General features: G+C 49.4%; 1 protein-coding gene across 1 annotated transcript in view; it reads left to right on the top strand.

Annotated features, from left to right (window-relative positions):
- Rhpn2 (rhophilin Rho GTPase binding protein 2) overlaps positions 1–21,126 on the top strand; it is a 57,621-nt gene that overhangs the window by 33,237 nt on the left and 3,258 nt on the right. The window contains exons 5-14 of the mRNA XM_087906301.1: positions 431–508; positions 829–953; positions 2,041–2,207; positions 6,151–6,338; positions 6,748–6,904; positions 9,575–9,694; positions 13,248–13,442; positions 15,961–16,037; positions 16,615–16,761; positions 17,123–17,278. Coding sequence (XP_087762427.1) covers positions 431–508; positions 829–953; positions 2,041–2,207; positions 6,151–6,338; positions 6,748–6,904; positions 9,575–9,694; positions 13,248–13,442; positions 15,961–16,037; positions 16,615–16,761; positions 17,123–17,278 — 1,410 coding nt within the window. The remainder of the gene's footprint in view (positions 1–430; positions 509–828; positions 954–2,040; positions 2,208–6,150; positions 6,339–6,747; positions 6,905–9,574; positions 9,695–13,247; positions 13,443–15,960; positions 16,038–16,614; positions 16,762–17,122; positions 17,279–21,126) is intronic.

Raw genomic sequence — 21,126 nt, 5'->3', positions numbered from 1 at the left:
CTGTTGTAAAGAAGATGGAGGGTGGGGGACAAGGGTATGCAGGGCTATTTGTCCCGGAGGGACAAAGCACACTGCCTCTGGATAGAGAGGAGACAGGCACGGCACAAAGGCAAATGGTGGTTTTACCTTGTTACCATGAGAGCTCAAGGGGACTTTGAGTGATGAACCTTGGTAGTCCGTTGCAGGAGGAAGTGCCAAATAATGGAATAGACTTGGTGGTTAGCTTTAGGAATGTAACCTAAGGGTTTTTAGCAAGGCAGAGGGAATGGGGAGAAGGGCAAGGCCTACCAGAGCCACATGCTGTAGAGGGCTAGTGTCCCTTCAGGGACAGAACACCCCCGCTCCCCCACCCCCCTGGTCTTGTATGTGCAGGGTACCCCTGCCCCCGAGGTCAGCTGTTGACTCACGCCGTGACTTTTTTTTCTTGCAGGATTTTATCTTGGAGCATTACAGCGAAGACAGCTATTTGTATGAAGATGACATCGCGGACCTTATGGACCTGCGGCAGGTGAGTCAGCTCTGCTGGCCTCGGCTTCGGGACATCCTGTGACTGACATCCTTTAGCCTTTGAGAGTCCAGGATGCTGGGCATGGGGAATGGCTGTCAGGATCATCCGTGGCAGTTACTGTATCAGAAAACCATAGACGGGGTGACCTGCCCATGCTGGGGCCGGGGCTGGGGTCCCAGATTCCTCACCTTGTCTCCGTCCCCTCCATTACCTCTCCTGGGGTTCATGACACCCACAGCACGGTGTCTGTTTGAGTGTTCCTGTACAGGCCCTGGGCCACGACCCTCAGCTTGCTCACCCCTCCACGGCTTCCTTTTCAGGCTTGTCGAACACCCAGCAGGGATGAGGCGGGGATTGAGCTGCTCATGTCCTACTTCATCCAGCTGGGCTTTGTGGAGAGCAGGTTTTTCCCGCCCACTCGCCACATGGGGCTCTTGTTTACCTGGTAGGTGCTCTCTGGGATTCCCTCTGCTGTGCACCTCATTCTGACTGCGGTGTTTGCCTAGCAGGTGCCCGGAGGGTGGGGATTGTGGTGCCAGGGGCAGGGACTGTGGGTGAATCGAGGTTTGTGTAGTTTGTGTAAAGAACCAGAGACGGAAAGCCTGCTTCTTTCCTACCGAAACAAAGGAGCCTCGTGAAAGGGGCCGTTTTTTTCTGTGTGTGCTCGTCATTGAGGGAGAACCAGAGCTCTCAGGTAGCACTAATGAGAGGCAGGACAGATTTTTTTTGGGGGGGGTGGGGAGGTGATTCTTTTCTTTCATGGGGCAGGGCTGTGGGTGTGAGCTGGACCTGAGTTTGAGCCCAATGACAAAGGCAGCAAAAAGAAAGTTTTTGTTTTGTTTTGTTTGATTTTTCGAGATAGGGTTTCTCTGTCTAACAATCCTGGCTCTTCTGGAACTCACGCTGTAGACCAGGCTGGCCTTGAACTCACAGAGATCCACCTGCCTCTGCCTCCCAAGTGCTGGGATTAAAGGTGTGCGCCTCCACTGCCACCGCCTGGCTTGTTTTTAAGATGGGATTTCACTATATAGTCCCAAGATTCTTTCAAACTGACCTCAGACTGGTTGCGATCCTCCTGTCTCTGCAACCCAAGGGCTGTGGTTATAAAACCACCGGAAGGAGGTTTTAAAACTTGGAAACAAAACATTTGATTCTTTCCCGTGATAATTTGGTTCGTTGAGAAAGGTTCTTGCTTCGTGGTCCAGACTGTCAAAGTCACAATCCCCCTACCTCAGCCTTCAGAGGGTGCCAGAATGAATGATAGGCGTGGGCCAACAGGTCTGGCTTGTGGGGATATTTTTCTTTCTTTCTTTTGAGATAGGGTGGTTTCCAATTCATGGTCCTCCTGCCTCAGCCTCCTGAGGCTGGGATGGCAGGTGTCAGACTTGTTATCTTGCTTGGAAACAAAAACCTAACTGCCTGTGCATCTTTGAATTTCACATGAGAAGTAAGTTTTGTTTTGATGTGCCCAGAAGTGGCATTGATTAGCCAGGCCCTCATCTGTCTGATCAGAACCTATTTGTTTTGTATAGGTATGACTCCCTCACTGGGGTTCCGGTCAGTCAGCAGAACTTGCTACTGGAGAAGGCCAGCATCCTCTTCAATATTGGGGCCCTGTACACCCAGATTGGGACCCGCTGTAACCGGCAGACACAGACTGGGCTGGAGAGCGCAGTGGACGCCTTCCAGAGAGCTGCAGGTGTGTGTCCTCCAGGGCAACCACGCTACAGTCTGGAACCCGCCGGGTGGTACCAATGGTGCTGATTCTCTGACCCCAGCTGAAAAGAGTCCTGCTTGGGTCGTCTGCAGACCCATCAAGTGCTAATGCCTTACAAGTCTGATAAGGGCCCGGGCATGGCTCCAGAACTAGAGCGCTTGCCTAAAAGCTACTAGTGAGGGACAGGGGAGTGTGGTTCAGAGGCAGTAGGAGAAGGCTTGACCGGTTTGAGGGAGACTCTAGGGTTTATCTATAATGTCACACATAGAGGAGGAAGGAATGGCTGTGTAACTTCTTGGTCAGGAGACTTACTCAGTGGTGGCGTCATCTGATCTCAGTACAGTAGGGCTCATATGCATAGTGAGGCTTGTGGTTAATGATTAATTTTTTCCAGGTGAGAGGCTTCGGTGTCGGCCGGGACTATTTCTCAATAACGGGAATACAGTAACTTGCCCTCGCTAGTGAAGATGTAGCCTTTAGAATTTTCTATTAGTTGTTACTCTAGTGATATTTTATTTGTGTTTTAATAAATAAAGCTTGCCTGAAGACCAGAATAGCAAAGCAGCCAAGCCACTAGAGAGTTCTTACTCTATCCTCAGTGTAACTTCAGACTGCAATGCTCTCCACCAAACCTCAGACTGCAGACTGAGACTCTGAGCTCCTGGCTCCTCCCATTTTTATATTCCTCACTAGTGCTGGGATTGAAGGCATGCACCATCACCATCCGGCCTCTGTGGCTAACTAGTGTGGCTGCTGGGATTAAAGGTGTGTGCCACCACTGCTTGGCCTGTATGGCTGTCTAGTGCACTCTGATCTTTAGGCAAGCTTTATTTATTAAAACACAAGTAAATTCTCGCTGTATGTTACTCTATAGGTCAATACAATGATCTATACGTAAGGGGACGTGTTCCAAGACATGTGTAAACTTCTGACAGGTCTGGAGCCTGTTTGAGGCCTGGAGACGGAGTTCAGGGATAGGGCGTTTGCTTAGCATGTGTGAGGCTCTAGGTTTGACCCCCAGTGCTACAGACAAACGAAGGGAGTGGAGAAAGAGTTCCCACATATGCCCATATCTGTGATAGACTGGGCACAGTCAAAGATTAACAACTAACAATGAACTAGAACAGTGATAACAATACAACGTGATAAATGGTATGAATTGCTTGTTTCTGGAATTTTCCGTGCAATATTATCATATTACAGTTGGCTGAAGGTAACTGAGCTGGAACAAAGCTGAACCTCAGATAAAGGGAATTACTGTTACTATTGCTACTTTTCGGATTATGCTTAACCGGCCAAGTTTGCAAAGCCTGCAGTTGCTGATTTTAGCGCAGTCAGGCACCGTGCTCCAGCAGCCTGCTGCTGGTGGTGGCCTTGACCTTGGGGTCCTCCTGCCTCAGCCCAAGTGTTAGGAAGACAGATGTGAGCCACCACAATCGGTGGTTCCCCCCACCCCTTAACATTATTACCACTTCAGCAGCCCAGCCTGTTATGAACCAGAATCAGGGCTGAAGAAGAAAACCAACTTAGCACCAAACTGTAAGGGCCTGGTGGTGGGAGTTGGTGCAGCGGGTCAGCCTGGCGCTGATCGTGGTATTAGAGGGCTCTGTGTTGCTTCAGTCTAGCAGGCCTGTCTACATAATGAGGGTAATAATGGCTGTCGTGATGCAGACCAGAGGATGACCTCCAAGTGGCCAGTTGGATAAGTTTGACAGCTTTTTTTTTTTATCCTTTGAGACAGGTCACTGTGTTGACCAACATGCCCTTTAACTCACTATGTGGGCTAGGCTGATTTTGGATTTTGGACTTGAGCTGGTCCTCATGCTTCGGCCTCCCGAGTGCCATGGTTACAAGTGTGTGCCACCACGCGCCGCTCCAGCCTTGCATCTTTTTGCCCTCTCCCTGCGTCAGCCTGCCTGGGAACATCATCCTAAAACCCATGAAGTACCACAGCTTTGCCATTTTGACCCCTGGAGGCAAGGTCTTGTTAATGTTTAGCTCAGGCTGACCGTAAGCTCTCGGTCTCTGGCATGCTGGGATGGCAGGCTTGTCTAATTGTGGCTGGCCTCTGAGGAGGCTTAGGGAGTCACACTTTGTGACCTGCCTCACAGGCTTCAGAAATACAAACAAAGAAACTCAGTGACAAGACAGGCTGGGATGGGGGGGGGGAGGGGGCACACAAACAGCCTGGAGCAGACACCAGCCTTCTCTGGGGCAGCAAAACCAGCGAAACCAGTTGGATGGGAGGCAGGCAGTCCAGGCCCTTTCAGCTCCAGGTTAACTGTCCCTCTGTCACTGCTCGACTCAGTTAACCTTTCTCGGTGCCAGGACGTCAGTAGTCGAGGGTGGCCGCGTGGGCATGTCCAGAGGAGGATTCCCCAGGGAAAAGGCCTGGCACCCCTTACTCACCCTACTGGCTTTCTGTTTTCTCCATCACATGCTCAGTCATGGGACAGAAACAAAGGTGCTCAGATGGCTCCCTGGCTTTATGCAGATATAAATGTCCCAGAAGAGAATCCAATGTAAAAGACCGTGGTGAGGGACAGATGTCATAAATTACAGTTTCAAACATTTCTTACTGTAGTAAATACGCGTGAGACACAATCGTCTTGTTGACCGTTGTTTTTAAGTGTGCGGCTATCAGCACCCCCAGCTCCAGGGTAGCCTCATCATGCGCACTGCAGTGTTCCTGTTTAGACCTGTTATTCGCTCGTTGAGACAGGGTCACCGGGCCACCTTTTTGCTTCATTCTTCCAAGTGCCCATATTACAGGGGTGTGCCACCACGCCTGGCATCTCTAACTAGCAGACTGCAATGTCCCTTTCCTCGTTCCTGTAGCTCCCAGTGACCTCTGTTCTACTTTACTCGTCTGAGTTTGACTATTCCAGGAGTCTTACCAAGTGAAATCTTGTACTGTTTGTCCTTCCGGGGCTGCTTTATCATAGTCAGCTTGAAGTCTTCATTCATGCTGGCCACACATCGGAGCTGCAGTCCCCTGTCTTTTGAGACAGGGTGTCACTGTGCAGCCCTGGCAGGCCTGAAATCCACTGTGTAAACCGGACTGGCTTAGAACTCACAGAGATCCTCCTCCCTCTACTTCCCCAGTGCTGACATTAGAGGCCACCGCACCCAGTTCATTCCTCATTTGACTGGGGATAAACCTGGGGCTGCTCACGTTGTAAGCACAGCTCTCTACCTAAGCTTTCCCTCAGCCCCTCAGTCTGTTTGGTTTTGTTTTTTGTTTTTCAAGGCAGAGTTTCTCTGTAGCTTTGGAGCCTGTCCTGGAACTCTAGGTCTCATAGACCAGGCAGGCCTCAAATTCAATCCACCTGCCTCTGTCTCCCGAGTACTGGGATTGAAGGCGTGTGCCACCACCACCCAGCAGCGGTCAGGTCTTTCCTGCAGTTATTTAGCTCTACACAAAGGGTTGGATGGCTAGATAGCGTGGCAACTGGGAATCAGATAGATTGTGTGTGTGTGTGTGTGTGTGTGTGTGTGTGTGTGTAGCCCAGAATGTCTTGGAACTCTCCATCCTCCTACTTCAGCTTCCCTAGTGCTAGGATTATAGATGTGTGCCACACACCTGGCAAAATACATATTTTTCAAGATGCCTTAGGATTATAGGTGTGTACCACCTTTATATGTGTATATATATAAATTATAGGTGTCTGCCATGTATACCTGTGTATATATATAATAGAAATAGGTATATAAGTTGTATATACACATTAGGTAGATGTTAGATAGATAGATAATTTTTCTTTGCATTGTTCGTGACTTGTGCTCAGGCACCCGGGGTGCTAAGCAAGCACTCATTGATGAGTTGACCCCCTCAATCCAGTTGTATTTTCTTTTTTCTTTCTCTATAGTAGCACGATAAAACAAGTGTGATTTTCTACTAACGAGCAACAAATTCTGATTCTAGGGGTTTTAAACTACCTGAAAGAGACATTCACGCACACTCCAAGTTACGACATGAGCCCCGCCATGCTCACTGTGCTGGTCAAAATGATGCTCGCCCAAGCCCAAGAAAGTGTGTTTGAGAAAGTCTGCCTTCCAGGGATCCAGAATGAGTTCTTCATGCTCGTCAAGGTGGCTCAGGAGGCTGCCAAGGTAAAGGCTTCTGAGTTCCTGTGACTTTTGGGTGGGCAGGATCTGCTGGTACGGGTGCCTAGGAGCAGCGCGGAGGTGGGGGGTGGGGTTAGTCATCCACAACCCGAGCAATGCGCCAGCGCCTCCAAGGTGGCTGGCCTGCATTTGCTTGGCAGGTACCGGTGTTTCAGATACGGTTCATCGTGCCCATCGGCGACTTAGCCGACAAAGCAGCCTAATGATAGTTGCTTGATCCTCTGTTAATGCCGAGGCTGACAGCAGGTGGACTTGCTTGGCTTTCTGCCCACATTCTGGAGCATTCTCCGGCAGGGGATTGATTTGGCTTAGAAGAAAGGACTCTTTCTCTGCAGCGGGGCTTGGGAGGGGCCCCTGGGCCAGGCTTTCCCTGCCCACATCCCTTCTGTTTCAGGTGGCAGAGGTCTACCGGCAGCTGCATGCGGCCATGAGCCAGGAACCAGTGAAAGAGAACATCCCGTATTCGTGGGCCAGCGTGGCCTACGTGAAGACCCACCACTATGGGGCCCTAGCTCACTACTTTGCCGCCACTCTCCTCATCGATCACCAGCGTAAGGCTTGGGCTCGGGGCTGTGGGCTTGCTCCCTTTGGGATGTGCTGGGCTGAGAGGGAACTGCCTTCCTGCCTTGGATTTAGGCCCGCCGCAAGGCACCGGGTGGAAAAGACACCCTGACCTAAGTGGCTATTACACAGGTCTGTGGAACTCAGGGTCGACCTCTCTAATGGGAGTCAGGGGGATAAATAACTTAGTTTTGTTCTTGAGACAGGGTTTCTCTGTGTAGCCCTGGCTGTCCTAGAACTCATTTTATAGACCAGACTGGCCTCCAAATCATAAAAATCCACCTGCCTCTGCCTCTCAAGTAATGGGATTAAAGATATACACCACCATGCCTGTCTTAAAATTATATTTTACAAGTTTTTTTTTTTTTTTCAAGACAGGGTTTCTCTGTAGCTTTTAAGAGCCTCTCCTGGGACTTGCTCTGTAGGCTGGCCTTGAACTCACAGAGATCCACCTGCCTCTGCCTCCCAAGTGCTGGGATTAAAGGTGTGCGCCACCACCGCCTGGCAAAATTATATTTTAATGTTTATTTTAAATGTTATTTATGTTGTCTTAGCTACTCGTGTATTGCCCCAAAGAGTCACCGTGACTAAGGCATTTAACTTGCTTACAGTTTCAGAGGGGTTAGTTCATGACCAGCATGGCAGGGAACATGGCAGGAGTCAGGCATGATGTCGGAGAAGCTGCTAAGAGTTACATCCTTTGTCCCTTGGCAGCTGGCAGGGAGAGAAAGAAAGTCACTGGGTCGAGTGTGGACTTTTGAAACCTCAAACCCCACACCCAGTGACACACATCCTCCATCCAGGCGACACCTCCTAATCCTTCACAAACAGTTCATCAACTGGGGACTAACCCTGCAAATAGATGAGCTAATGTGGGCCATTTTCATTCAAACCACCATCTGTGAAGATGTCTGTGGGATTGTGTGTGTGTGAGTGCAGTACCCATTGTGGCCAGAAGAGGGGGCTAGCTGCTCCAGAGCAGGAGATAACGGAGTTGCAAGCTGCTTGATGTGAATGATGGAACTATACTAGGCTCCTCTGCAAGACCAATATGCACTCTGAACCACTGAACCACTCTGCAGCCCAAATTATTTTTTTATTTTTTATTATTATTTCAAGACAGCATCCCTGGCCATCCTGGAACTCACTCTGTAGACCAGCCTCTCACTGGTCCTCAACTCACAGCAATCCACCTGCCTCTGCCTCCCGAGTGCTGGGATTAAAGGCATGCGCAAGGCGTGCACCACCACCACCCAGTTTTTATTTTTAATTTTGGAAGTTTGGGGGATGAAATGCAGTGCCTTACTTGGTAGTGTTTATTTTAATTCATTTAATTATTGTATATCTACTTAGAGAAGAAGGTCTCCCTATGTCACTTAGGCTGGTCTTAAACTCAAGATCCTCCTGCATTAGCCTTTCGAATGCTAAGATTATAGGTGTGTGCCACCGCACACATCCTCAGGTAGTAATTTTGCTTTGTTTTGTTGAAAAGGATGTCATGTAGCCCAAGCTGGCCTTTCTGTCTTGTTCTTAAGTGCTAGGCTTCTAGGTATGTGCCACTGTGTCTAGCTAAGGTGATATATTTTTTATTTTAATGAATGAATTTGTATGTGCTGCTGAGGATCTTGGCTGATGGATGGTATTTTAAGCAAATCAAAATTAGTGCCAAAAAATTCATGATTAAAATTTTAAATAAAAAGATTGGGCATGGTGATACATGCCTTAAATCCCAGCATTCCAGAGGCAGAGACAGGTGGATCTCTGTGAGTGTGAGGCCAGCCTGGGCTACAGAGTTCCAGGACAGTCAGGGCTACACAGAGAAACCCTGTCTCCGGGGTGTGTGTGTGTGTGTGTGTGTGTGTGTGTGTCTGTATCGAGCCCTAGTGCAGCCCAGTTTGAAAAGGATTGGGGCTTTGCTCACTGTGAGTCTTCTGTTTGAAAACGATTCCGCCACATATGCAGGCTGGCTTCAGGCTCACGGTCTCTGCCTCAGCCCCTTAGCACTGTATGTGAGTCACCACACTATCCCTTCATCCAGATTTTTTTTTAAAAAAAAATTATGGGACTGGAGTGTATTTCCATCCCACTCACGCATACACACAATTAGCACTACATATCACACGGTGGGGCACACAGCTTAGTTGTCAGACTGCTCGCCTAGTATGCCGGAAGCCCAGCGTTCAATCTGTACCACTGAGAAAGCTGGGCGTGGTGATACACAGCTATAACCCTCACACTTGGAAGGTGGAGACGGGAGCAGCAGGAGTTTAAGGCTATCCTCAGCTACATAGTAAGTGCTGGGCCAGCCTGAGCTACTAGAGACCCTATCTCCAAATTAACAAGAAGGACCTCTTCCAGGGAAGACAAAGGAAGGAAGGAGACTTACGGGGGTATGGCAGCCCCTGGGAGGACTGCAGAGGGGGCAGCCACAGGGTCACAACTGTGCAAGAAGGCTCCATATAATGATCAACTTGGAGAAGGAGGTAAAGGAGTTGGATCCAGGGTCAAATCCTGAACCTCTAGTGTGTGGCTGTCCCCTTGGGAGCAAAGGCTTAAGGCCTGGCAGCCTGGGTTATACCTTGGAGCCAAAAAGGAGTTTTGTGGCTTTGTTTAATTGGGCACCGTCTCCAGAGAGATGTAAACTGGGGCTGTCTTTGCAGTGAAGCCAGGTACAGACGTGGACCACCAGGAGAAGTGCCTGTCCCAGCTCTACGACCACATGCCGGAAGGAATGGCGCCTCTCGCCACGCTGAAGAATGACGGGCAGCGCATGCAACTAGGTGCGTGCTCCTGTCCTGGGGCTGGGCTCTGCTAGCTGCGCAGCCCCAAACGGGGCTCCGAGGGAGGGCTTGGGAAAGCGGACCACCCTGCATCCTCACAGAGGGCTTTCCAGAGCTGTGTCCTCACAGCTCCTTCAGTGCCCAAGCTTCCAACCACAGCCAGGCTTTTGACTGTCTCCTAACATTGTAGCTGTTTGCGGATGGCCCTGTTGTTGCTCCCCCTCCCCTCTGCTCCCCTCCCTTCCCCTCCCCTTCCGGCTCCTTTCTCAGAACTGGGAATTGAATAAAAGGCCTCATGAATGCTGGGCAAACACATTATCACTAAACTACACCCCGGCCTTTTTTTATATTTTTCTTTTGGGAACAAGTTCTTGGTAAAATGCCCAGCCCTGTAGCCCAGGCCAACCTTGAACTTGCTATATCCTCTTGCCTCAGCTTCCCAAGTGTAAACAGAGGTGGAGCTTTTCTTTTGTCCCAACTGCCTGGTCCTAAATAATCACACAAAAGCTTCTATTAACTACAGAATGCTTGGCCTATAGCTCAGGCTTATTATTAACTAGCTCTGGCACCTTAAATCAACCCAGTTCCATTCCTCTACATTTTGCCACGTGGCTTCGTGGCTTCACCTGCCCTCTAGGACATCTTGTTTCCCCAGCTGCTGTCTTGCATCTCCCTCAGACTCCACCCTTGCTTCTCCCCGGATCGCTGGTTGGCTTTCCTGCCTAGCCTTATTCTGCCTGGCTATGGGCCAATTCAGCTTTATTATTAACCAATGAGAAGAATATATATTTTGCAGTGTACAGAAGGATTATCATACACCCAAAGTGCTGGAATGCACTGGTTCCCATTGTCGTTTTTGATGCTTCACCAGTGGCGAGTGAGGACTGAAATGGGGTATCCTGGTTTGGTCATCAGCATGAGCATCTCCCCATTTTGGTGATGTTCTGCCTCTGGGGTGCCTTGGCCATGCCTGGCATTTCTGCCTGCCTCCCTCTCTCCACATTTGGTCAGCAAATTATACGAACTTTACCTAGAAAACATGGCTGAGGTCTCACCTCCTCTTCTCCCACCACCCGGGCTGAAGTCACGTCAACAGAGCTTACCTAACTCATGCTGACTCTGTTGAATCCCACACAGCTCTGTGAGATAGGCCTGGTAGGACCCCCATTATCACAGCTGCGCTCCCCATTTCCCTGTTCCCACAGACCCTGGTCACCTTAGTTCTCTGCTCACACCCTGGTGTGTCCCTTCGGGCATTTGTAAGGTCAGGAGTGAGCTGGTCCTTGCTCTGACTCACTCTGCCCTTCTTCCTGTCCTCCCTCCAGTCATATCCTCCTTTCCTAGAAAACCTAGTTACATTCCTGCCCCAGGGCAGTTGTACCTGTTTCTTCTCTTAGGGGCACCCTCCTCCCAGGCATCTCCATGACTGCTGTTTTACTTTAGAGCTGTGCTCCATAGTAAACCTAGCTGTCTATTTGGTAGACCCTCGCCCAGCCTGCAGCCCTGGGTTGGAGCCTGAGGACCAGACAGGTGTGGGAGGCTGTGCCTATGATCCCAGGACTAGGGAGGGAGGTGGAGGCAGGAGGATCAAAAGTTCAAGGTCAACATTGGCTACCACAGTAAGTTTGAGCTAGCCTGGGATATTTGAGAACCATCCACCACCCCTGCCCACATGGACCCCCCCCCCAGAAAGAAAAAAGGAAATAAAGTAAAAATGAAAAGTTACGTTGGGGGCTAGAGAGATGGCTCAGAGGTTAAGGGCACTGACTGCTCTTCCAGAGGTCCTGAGTTCAATTCCCAGCAACCACACACACACACACACACACACACACACACATACACACACACACACACACACACACACACACACACACACCCTCACAACCATCTATAGTGAGATCTGGTGCCCTCTTCTGGCGGACAGACATACATGCAGATAGAACACTGTATACATAATAAATAAATCTAAAAAAAGTGACCTCATCAAATACACATGTGTGTACACACACAAAACAGGAAATTTTTTTTTCTTTTTAAAGTCACTCAATCAGAAAAGCCTTTCTTGGTCTAGAAGATGTTTCTTTTTTTTTTAATTGATATTTATTGAGCTCTACATTTTTCTCTGCTCCCCTCCCTGCCTCTCATCTCCCCCCTTAAACCCTTCCCCAAGGTCCCTATGTTCCCAATTTGCTCAGGAGATCTTGTCTACTTTCCACTTCCCATGTAGATTAGATCTATGTAGGTCTCTCTTAGTGTTCGCATTATTGTCTAAGTTTTCTGGGATTGTGGTTTGTAGGCTGGCTTTCTTTGTTTTATGTTTAAAAACCACCTATGAGTGAGTACATGTGATAACTGTCTTTCTGTATCTGGGTTACCTCACTCAAAATAATGTTTTCTTGCTCCATCCATTTTCCTGCAAAATTCAAGCTGTCGTTATTTTTTTCTGCTGTGTAGTACTCCATTGTGTAAATGCACCACATTTTTCTTATCCATTCTTCGATCAATGGGCATTTAGGTTGTTTCCAGGTTCTGACTATGACAAACAAAGCTGCTATGAACATAGTTAAGCACATGTCCTTGTGGCACAATTGAGCATCCTTTGGATATATACCCAAAAGTGGTATTATTGGGTTTTGAGGAAGGTTGTTTCCTAATTTTCTGAGAAATCTCCACACTGACATCCAAAGGGGTTGTACCAGCTTGCACTCCCATCAGCAATGCAAAAGTGTTCCCTTTACCCCACAACCTCTCCAGCATAAGTTGTCACCAGTGTTTTGGATCTTGGCCATTCTTACAGGTGTAAGATGGAATCTCAGAGTTGTTTTGATTTGCATTTCTCTGATGACTAAGGATGTTGAACATTTCCTTAAATGTGTCTTTCAGCCATTTTAGATTCCTCTGTTGAGAGTTCTCTGTTTAGGTCTGTACTCCATTTTTTCTTTATTGGATTATGTGATCTTTTGGTGTCCAATTTCTTGAGTTCTTTGTATATTTTGGAGATCAGACCTCTGTCTGATGTGGGGTTAGTGAATATCTTTTCCCGTTCTGTAGGCTGTCATTTTGTCTTGTTGACTGTGTCCTTTGCTTTACAGAAGCTTTTCAGTTTCAGGAGGTCCCATTTATTAATTGTTTCTCTCAGTGTATGTGCTGCCGAGGTTATATTTAGGAAGTTCCTAAATATAACCTAATATATAGGTTCCCTATGCCAATGCGTTCAAGTGTACTTCCCACTTTCTCTTCTATGAGGCTTAGTGTGGCTGGCTTTATGTTGAGGTCTTTGACCATTTGGACTTGAGTTTTGTGCATAGTGATAGATATGGATCTATTTTCATTCTTCTACATGTTGATATTGAGTTATGCCAGCAACACTTGTTAAATATGCTTTCTTTTTTCCATTTGATATTTTTTGCTTCTTTATCAAAGATCAGGTATTCGAAGGTGTGTGGATTGATATCCGGGTCTTCTATTCAGTTCCATTGGTCCTCCTGTCTGTTCTTATGCCAGTACCAGGCTGTTTGCAGTACTGTAGCTTAGGAGATGCTTCTATCCGCAGGTAAAGGACATCTGCACCGGGCCATTGGCTACCACGAGGAGTCGCTGAGGGAGGCCAACCTGTGCAAGAAGCTGCGTGACATTCAAGTGCTCCGGGATGTGCTATCCGCTGCCCACCAGCGTACTCAGCTCAAGTACAACCAGCACCGAGAGGACGACGATCTTCTGAACTTGGTTGACGCTCCAGATGTCCTTTGTGAGTGACGGGAACCGCCAGCTGGCTGTGTGGCACCTGTGGAGTGGGGGTGCTTGTGGCTACAGATACACAAGCCTGTATCAATTTGGCCTTCCAGGACTGCATTGGAGAGGGACTTAGTACCAATCCTGTTGGATATAGTGACTGTAATTCTAGTAGTGAGGAGGTGAGGCAGGAGGATGCTGTAAGTTCTAGGTTAGCCTTCAAACAAGTAAAACCCTTGTTTCTACCAGGGTGGAGGTGGGAGGTACTGCTCTTACCTTGGCCTTTCCACCCTGCCCTCCTCATCTTCACCTCCTCATCTCAGCCTCAGTCCCTCTCAGTCCCCGCCCCTCTCAGTCCCCACCCCATCTCAGTCCCTGCCTCCTATCAGTTCCCACCCCTTTTTAGTCTCCGCCTCCTCTCAGTCTCCACCTCCTCGCTGTCCCCGCCTCTTCTCAGTCCCCGCCTCCTCTCAGTCCCCACCTCTCTCAGTCCCCACCCCTCTCAGTCCCCACCCTTCTCAGTCTCCGCCTCCCCTCCTGTGCTTTCCTTGGTGTGGTGGGTTCAGGCTCTCCTGGTCTTAATTCTGTGCTCCTGAATGGGCTTCTCTAATCCCTCTGCTGAGTCTTCTTGACCAGCCCAAGCTCCCAGCCTTTCCCTGAGCTCTGCTTTCTCTGGTTTGGTTTGGGTATACCCCTCCTCATGCTGTCCCAGACCTGCTCTGGGCTTCAGTGATCTCTCTCACCCAGAGATGCCTGGGGCTTCTTGGTCAGCCCTGCAGCTTCCACCAAGGACTCCTCTGGCTGTCTTCTTTCCCACCTACCTCCCTAGCTTGGGAGCCACATGTGCACCTGTTTCTACTCCTGGACTTGCTCTCTCCCTTTTGTGGCCCCAACATTTCTAACTGTCCTAGATGTCACTCGCAGCAGTGTTGAGGTGGCCTGGACAGTTACTGCTCTGCTTGCCGGGGAACGCGAGTCATGTCTCTGCAGGACCTCACTCAAAAGGTCACATTACAGGGAGAGATGATTAGGATTTTTCTAAAATTAGAGATGAGAAATTGGAGGGTAACCCAGTTGAGTCAGGACCCTCTGAGGACGCAGAGGAAAAACCAGTTCAAGCTGGGTGCGCTGGAGCCTCGCAGCATTTCTCCTGCAGGGCGTGGGGCAGGTCCCTTTGGAATGGAGGGGTATCACGACCTGCTACCAGACCAGCATCTGCCGGAGAATGTCTCTGTGGTCAGATTCTAGACAGGCAGATTAGAGCTGTGCTGATTGCCCGGGAGGAAAGGAGTTTTAGTTTCTATAGCCTGCTTGGGGGGAGGGAGTTATGAACCAGGAACCAGGATGAGAGTAAAAAAAAAAAAAATGTGTACCATAGTATCGCACCCACTCTGTTTCTAGTTACTCTGATCTTGGTTTCTAGAGTTCCGTCCTTAGAGATAGGACCTCGACAAGCTGGCATACTGGGCTCTTCTCTATCAGTCTTAGCATTTGCCGTCTGCCAGCCACCATAGTGTATTGAAGATGAGGAAGTAGCTGGGGCTGTAGCTCAGTGGCTAGGTGCTTTAGATTTCTGCAGGTGTGGCTCAGTGGTTGAGCCCCTGCCTAGAATCCCCCAGTGAGGGGCTGGGGTGTGGCTCAGTGGTAGAGCCCCTGCCTAGAATCCCCCAGTGAGGGGCTAGGGTGTGGCTCAGTGGTAGAGCCCCTGCCTAGAATTCCCCAGTGAAATGTTGGGAATGTGACTCAGTGGTAGAGCACCTGCCTAGAACCTCCCAGCAAGGGGCTGGGGTGTGATTCTGGGCACTTCCTAGTTTGTATAAGGCCCTGGATTTGATCTCATGTGCGACCAAAATTCAACAAAGGGGAAATGCTTATGGATTCAAGTTCTTATCCCAGGTGGCCTTATATCAGGTGAACGTAGGAATGCCTGTCAAGGATTCCACTTGGATGCTGTATTCCCCTCAGCCCAGGAGCTAGACACTAAACTCCATGCTCTAGAGCAGACAGAAGTCCACAAGAACCCAGATCCTGTTAATGTTCCTAAGAACCAGCAGGGCCGTTATGTTAATAGAGGGACTCTACCTTGATGACCATGGCTTTCTGACAGCAGTTCTCAACCTGTGGGTTGAGACTCCTTTGGGGGGGTCAAATGACCATGAGAAAACACAGATCTTTACGTAATGATTCCTAACAGTAGCAAAATTGCAGTCATGTAGTAGCTACAACATAATTTTATGGTGGGGGTCACCACGACAGGAAGAACTGGAATAAAGGGTCACAGTGTTGGAGAAGCTGGAGTTGTGACCGGTTGTCTCCTTCCCAGCTCCGAATGGTCCTTAAGGTCCATAGGAAGTGCCCCAGTGGAAAGCATGGTCACCCAGGCCAGGTCTGAGGGGTTTTCCATCTACGCTGTGAGGTATTCAAGCCAAGGAGACGTGGTTAGTTTCTTTGGAGGGAAGTCTCGAGATCTGAGTTTTCAAACAGTACTTTCTGTGACATGTCTACTTACCCTACTCCATAATCTTCTTCTTCAGCAAAAACTGAACGAGAGGTTGAAATAACCTCCCCCCAGTTCTCCAAGGTGACAGTCACAGACTTCTTCCAGAAGCTGGTATGTCAACCGCTTATTTCATACATTACCTGAAGACTTTTGTTGAACCTTGTAACTTTTCTCTTTATTTATTATTATTATTATTATTATATTTTGTTTTGAGACAAGGTTTCTTTGTGTAACCCTGCTGTCCTAGAAGCTGACTCTAAACCAGGCTGGTCTCAAACTCATGGAGTTCCACCTGCTCCTGCCTCCTAAGTGACGGTATTAAAGGCATGCACCACCATGTCTGGTCCTATTAAGATAATGATAGGCGTAGGGATATCGCTTAGTCACAATGCGCTCCCCTAGCATGCACAAAGCCCTGGGTTCGAACCCTAGTAGAGCAAGAGAGACTATGAATGAATTTCTAAAAGATCATTGTATTTTAAATATACTGGGTACGTTAGAGACAGTGTAAATACTGTTCTATATGATGGCACCAGCACACATTGCCTCTGATATGACATTAGGCACAATGGAGCTGGTTGAGAAACAAAGGCCGGGGCATCTCTTGACTCCATGTGTTCGAGACCAGCCTGGGTCACGTGGTAGTTCTACCACTAAGCCCTTCACCGCATGACCCTCTCTTCCCAAGGGCCCACTGTCTGTGTTTTCGGCCAACAAGCGATGGACACCTCCTCGAGGCATCCACTTCAAGGTGGAGGAAGGGGACTTAGGTTTCACCTTGCGAGGGAATGCCCCAGTCCAGGTGCACTTCCTGGATCCTCACTGTTCTGCTTCGGTAAGTGGGAGGGCCCACAGGGATTGGGGAGGAGTCAGAGTCAGTGGCCTGAACCCAAGTAACTGGGGGATGGAGTTTTGGGTTTGGCCATGCCAAAGGTTTGACTCTAAGTGAAGGGCGTACCTACCACCATTACCCCTCAAATGAATTTTTCCTTCTTGTAGTAAACTTTTATGCAAATGTCAGGCTGGGGTATAACGCTGTGCTGGGGCACCTAATTAACATATGGATGTACCACACACTCACACACACAAAATCAAAAGACAGACTTACACCAATGGCTACTTAGACCATGAATCTGGGGACACAGTCTGGGGTTTAATGAAGAATCCCTGGCATTCATCCAAGCAATTCTTTTTAGCTGGCAGGAGCCAAGGAAGGAGATTACATTGTTTCCATACAAGGCCTGGATTGCAAGTGGCTGACCATCAGTGAAGTTATGAAGTTGTTGAAGAGCTTTGGCGGGGAGGAAGTTGAGATGAAGGTTGTGAGCCTCCTGGACTCCACGTCATCCATGGTGAGCACAAACACCCCTGGTGATGAAGAATGGGGGGGGGAGGCCAGTGAGAGTCTGGCCTTGGCGTTATCAGGCCCCGTCTCCCACCTGCACAACATGGCAGGAGCATCTGAGGCCATCCCGTTCTCTCTCTCATCATCCTGGCATGAGCTTGCCCTGGGTCAAAGAGAACTTGAAAACTGACTTTTCAAGGAGTAATGGGATAAAAATGCTCTGTTAGAACTGAGCACAGTGGGTCGAGACCTGGCATCCAGGTGAGGTAGCAAGGTTTCAGGCCAGCCTGGGATACACTGTGAGACCCTGTGCCGGATGGAAGGATGGATGGATGGATGGATGGATGGACGGATGGATTAAACACATGGTCGGGTTATGCAGAAGGGCTTAGAGACCACGACAGTCATTTCCGGTGAGATCTTGGGAAGTGTTTGCCGCTTCTGTAAGCTCAGGTGTGAAGTTAGGGCCTTTGGCTGTTTACCCAGTGGGAGGAGGTGTATACTAAGGTGTCAGGTTCTCTTCTGCACTTTGCCACACTTTACAGACTGTGCACATTATCACAGCTTTTATTCATGGTACTTGGAGCCTAAGCTTGTATCTGTGGTAGTCAGCATTCTGTTACTATAACAGGAGACCTGGGGCAAACAGCCTATAAAACAAAGAGGTTTGTTCAGCTCACAACTGGGGAGGTTGAAAGTCCAGATCTAATGGCTCCATTGTTCTGGTTATGTGGTAAGGTAGATGGCATCATGGTGGGAGAATGTGGAAGGGAGGCCTCCTGGTGAAGAAGAGGAAGCCAAAGCTACCAGGGTCTCAGGTCTTTCCCCAGTTGACCCAAGGACCTCTGGGAGGCTTACACGAAGACAGCAAAGCTTGGGTGTGGTTTTGAAAAGAAGATTAATGTGGTTCAGTGTCCAGCAATGGGAACAAGGTTGACAGAGCTTGAACTCGTGTAAGTGACGAGAAGGAAAAAATCATGGAAGAGATGTAAGAAGAGTGTGTGAGGAAGGGGTGGCTCAATGGCTAAAACCTCTTGCTGGTCCTGCAGAGGACCTGGGTTCAGCCTCCAACACCCACATGGCAGCGCACAGCTGTATCTGGCGCCCTCTTCTGGCCATCTTGGACATTGCAGACACTTGTACACATAAAACAACAAATTTTTAAAGAGAAAGCAAATAAGGGTGTGCTGAGCACAGCACCAGCAGGAGCACAGTTCTAGAGGGAGGGAGACCCGTAAGACCCTTAAACAAGTGTGCTGTGACCAGAGGGGACTACAGGAAGTGGAGCGGAGGGCTTGTTTACAGGGCGGAGGTTGGAAACCATTCGGTCTTTCCAGAAGGGTGCTGACATAGTCTGGTGTTTGTTTTAGAAGGAGAACTGCTGCCTAGAGGCAGGCCATGGGTATCTGGCCAAGTGGTGTGGACTTTACGTGCGCACATGTGTGTGTGCATGCGCGATGTTCATGTGTAGCATTTGGCAGCTGTATTCGTCGACTTCATGTTGCTATGACTGAAGTAAGCAACTTAGGAGAGGTTTAAAGTGACTCCTGTCTTCAGGGGACACAGTTCGTCACGGTAGGGAGGGGGTGGCAGCAGGAGTGGGTCTGTTTGCCCTCATGCCTTGGTAGATCAGCAGATATCACCTTCAAGGCCCATCTGGGAACCCCCATTTCTGCCAGCTAGGCCACCATAACAGTTTCCATAGCCTCCCAAGGTGAGAGCATCCTTGAAACAGCCAACAACAAATCAGACAAGGACGTTGAGACTCACAGGGCACTGGAAGGAGCCCATGCGGTGGGATGGGAACACATACACGAAACCCATGGTGTTTCTGCAAGGCAATCACGCCCCCCCCCCCCACAGATGTTTGTCTGAGAAGAGGTTAAACAGGCAGCCGTGCATGGTCTTGACCATTGCTAGGAATCTGGACTCCACAGAGCTTGCTCTGCTTCCATGACTGATCAGAAGTTTATTTCTGTTGCTGCCCTGCCTTTGAACCAGGCGACAAGGAACCAGACATGGTGGTTAAAAGCAGCTGTTTGGCTGGGCGATGGTGGCACACGCCTTTAATCCCAGCACTTAGGAGGCAGGGAGAGGCAGATCTCAGTGAGTCTGAGGCCAGCCTGGTCTACAGAGCGAGTTCCAGGGCAGCCATGACTGTTACACAGAGAAACCCTGTCTGGGCGCGGGGGGAGGAGGGGAAGCAATCATTCAACACACACACAGCCTGGCTGAATTTGAGTTTGGCATTAACTAGTCAGGTGCCTTGGGCAAGTCCACGAATAGCTCTGAAGCTCAATACAGTGTGTGGGGGGGAGCGTCTGTATCCTTGGGGTCCTAACAGGCCACTGTGAGTTTGCGTAGGTAAGGCCCCTGTGGCAGGGCTCGAGATCCACTTGTTTATGTACTAGGTGTGATATTGATGCCCAGTGCTGTTATGGTTGTTCTTTGTAGCCAAGTGAGACTCCAGATAAAGACACTTGAGCACTGTTTGCTTTTAAAAGAAGAGTTCTGGTTGATTAGTCTTAATTACGTGTAGGTGTGTGTCTGCGTGTGGGTTGTGAGTGCAGGTGCCTGGTGTGGGAGGTCCTTCTGTCTCTGTGTTGCTTTTATTGGTTAATGAATAAAGAAACTGCTTTGAGCCTATGGCAAGGGCAGCACAGAGCTAGGTGCTGGCTGTATGCTGGGAGAAGGAGGGCGGAGTTGGAGAAGAAGCCATGGAGCCGCCACAGGAGATAGACATGCTGAAACTTTGCTGGTAGGCCATGACCTCGTGGTGATGCCCAGATTACTGGAGATGGGTTAAATTAAGATGTAGGAGTTAGTTGATAAGAAGCTAGAGCTAATGGGCCAAGCAGTGATCTAAATAATATGGTTTCTGTGTGATTATTTTGGTTCTGGGCACCAGGAATGAACAAGCAACCCTTCCTGTAACAGGCACCAGAGCAGCAGGTCCCTTGGAGCTGGAGTTACAAACAGTTGTGTGCCTTTTGACATGGTGCTGGGAACTGAACTCAGGTCCCATGGGAGAGCCACAGGTGCTCTTAACCACTGAGCCATCTCTTGGCCTCTGAACACTGCTCATGACGACTTTCCTTCGACATTTCCTTCAAATGGTGAGGACTGGGGATGTGGCTCAGTCACCTAGCGCTTGCTTAGCATGCCCTGGGTTCCTTCCCAGTGCCCGCCCACATCAGCCACCTGCCACGCTTTGTTTTGACTGGTGGGATCCGTGCTCCTCCCTAGGGCACAGTTTGGAACTACTGATACAGTGGAAGGAATCCATGCTTTGGAAAGAAGAGCTGGAGCCAGACCCTGATTGTCAAGCTGTGTGACTTGAGCTAGTTAATACCCTCTCTGGGCTTTCAGGGGTTTGGCAGTAGGGTTTAGGAGTCTGATCAGGCAGTGTTTTCGGAAGTGCTCCATTAAGCTCTAACAGTCCGAGACAAGGTCCAGAAAGGCTTGGAGGGTCAGTAGCAGGGGATACGCTGTGTAGGAGCAACAGAAAAAGAGGCCTGAAAAGGAAGAGAAGCCCTGGGATGCGAGCAGACCCTTGAGTGATCCTGGCAAGGTGGAGGCGGGGGAGGGTCAGTGACACTTCTCCAAGAATGTGGGGGTATGTGCACGCAGACATACATGGATAGCAGAGCAAGCCTGTGTCTGCTAGGAACCGTCTGTGAGGCTGGAATGCAGGGTGTGGCCTGGTACCTGGAGGAGAGGGAGTGGAATCCAGGCAGCAGGCGGGAGGGAGGGCCTGCTCTCTGAGGCCAGCACAATTGCATGTAGTGCCAGGCTCGCTGGAGGGTATCTGTGCTGAGAGGTTAGAGGTGAGCAGAGAGGGTGCTAACAGGCAGC

This window comes from Myodes glareolus, chromosome 1, assembly GCF_982192425.1.
Source record: "Myodes glareolus chromosome 1, mMyoGla1.1, whole genome shotgun sequence".
NCBI lineage: Eukaryota > Metazoa > Chordata > Mammalia > Rodentia > Cricetidae > Myodes > Myodes glareolus.
The sequence above is the reverse complement of the archived record's forward strand: the minus strand, read 5'-3'. Positions and strand labels throughout refer to the sequence as shown.